Here is a 2,083-nt window from a genome sequence, read left to right on the forward strand (position 1 = left end):
CCTTGGATGCCCAGGCCTCAAACCTGATAAGCACTAATCCGGCCTATTTGGGGGGGGGGGGGGGTTTGCAGGGGAGATGAAAGGTACCGCCAAATAAAAAAACGACAACCAAATCTTTCAACTAATGGAAAACGACGTTATATATTTACCCCTTCTCATATTTCTACTGCCTCTACCCTTAAAATCTCTAAATTAAATCCTTTGACTCTTTGGCTAAAAGTGTATGATGCATATCACTCCAGGTGTATCAAATTTCAAATGACCTTTCATTTTCATCTGACAGCCCACTCTTTCTTCCAAACCTGTTCTCTCATATACGCCCACTTAAACTAAGCCTAGTTTTCTGAGCATCATGCTAATTCTGTAACTTTTTTGAGACATCTAGATCTTTAACATTATATACAGCCTCGTAAAAACACAACACAGCTTTATTCGTGTCGATTTGGGGGCATGTGTAATATATACGTGCAAGTTTTAATACTGTAAAAAAATAAAAGCATGACAAATTACTCATAATAATCAAATTACTCAGCTTATGAAATATTTCATATAAATGAGGAGTGAAGTAGACTGGGCCTGGGGTAAATGATTTGAACACAAAATTAGGTAATGCCTCAGAAACAAAACCGAGGGAGATTTCTGTGCTATGCACTTGTCGAATGGACCTCCATGGCTAAACATTTATCATCTTGAGCCAGACTGCATGAAACTGAAACATTCTAAACAAGCGGACGTCCAACGACTTTTACTGAAATGAAGTATTTGTTATTTAATCATAACTTTTATATACATTGAAACAAAGAACGAACAAGAATGAAGCTAAGCACTCACGCGATGCGCTTCGCTGGTTTGGGAAGGAGGGAGGGGGGTAGGTTGCCCCCGTGTACTGGGGATTTCAACACTGCAACAGACACCTATCTTACCTTTGATATTAGAAGACTCAGCAGGATTACTTTCGTAACTTCCCTCATCTTGGCTGCTTCTTTGGACCGATAAACACAATCCAGTAACGTAAGTTTGATCTAAAACTCCTTCTATAAATGAACTTCTTTTTGAACTGCAACAACACCAAGAGATTGAAACTCAAAACTCCAGAAACGACGCACTAACACCACACCTTCCACTGCACCAGCTCTCACTCAACTGAACACTAGTCTCACCAGCCAGGCTGAGGCTCTCGGCTGTTTCAGGGAGTTCCATTCTGACAAATCCACTACTCATGGCTGCCTTCTCAAGCGGTTGCCAACTCTGCGTTTTCGCATTGTGCGGGTTTATTACATAAGTAAGCTATCTTGGGGTTCACAAAACAGCGAATGAGATTGCAAGATTCCAGTTTCATTGCAGACATGTATATTCTTTTGAAGGTATTCTTCCCGATTACTGTGACAGCTGCCTACTTTTCCTTTCCATTAGTTTTAGTTCCTTGATAACATAATACAATTGTACAGGTTGTAGGTGAAAGTTCCATTGACTATCTAGATTATTTTATGTTGATAAATGCAGAATCCAAACTGCATTTCATATCATGAATTTCTAAAGAGAACTTAAGGCTAAGTACCAAATAAGTTGCAGCTTTTGCAACAGGTGGACTCGCTACATTGACAATTGTGTACTGGAGATTTAATGAAGGTTTGGCTTGTCTCATTACTAGGAAGCCAACTCAGCTGTTACCAAGAACACCTGTCTGACGCAGGTAAGATTTCCTAGAAAGCATGGTTTGAATTTTTTTTTTTTTTTTTTTTTTTTTTTTGGCATCAGCTCTTCAGATGACATTGAGAAATAGCTTTGGAGCCTTTAATTTTCGTCTAAATAATGTAGTAAACATGAAGTGCTTTTCCATTTGACTCCTCATTTCTTGGCTGGAATCTTGTTAAGTGACGCGTATTGTTGGTACTATTTCCTGTACTAGACTGAATCATGACCAAGCGCGTATCATAATTCTTTACTATTTTTAGATTGAAGTGGCCTTTTTTATTAATAAAAAATTGCCCTAGCAGTACCAGCCGAACTCGGTTGAGACTTTCTTCAGGCTGGGAGGAGCATAGAGAGAAGAGGTCCCCTTTGTTTCCTTATTTTGATGCCT

General features: G+C 39.2%; 1 protein-coding gene across 1 annotated transcript in view; it reads right to left on the bottom strand.

Moving 5' to 3' along the window:
• Window positions 1–1,179, bottom strand: part of LOC137652314 (uncharacterized) — a 557,194-nt gene extending 556,015 nt beyond the window's left edge. The window contains exon 1 of the mRNA XM_068385641.1: window positions 924–1,179. Coding sequence (XP_068241742.1) covers window positions 924–971 — 48 coding nt within the window. The 5' untranslated portion in view covers window positions 972–1,179. The remainder of the gene's footprint in view (window positions 1–923) is intronic.
• Between the last annotated feature and the right edge of the window lie 904 nt (window positions 1,180–2,083).

This window comes from Palaemon carinicauda, chromosome 13 (genome assembly GCF_036898095.1).
Source record: "Palaemon carinicauda isolate YSFRI2023 chromosome 13, ASM3689809v2, whole genome shotgun sequence".
NCBI classification, from domain to species: Eukaryota; Metazoa; Arthropoda; class Malacostraca; order Decapoda; family Palaemonidae; genus Palaemon; species Palaemon carinicauda.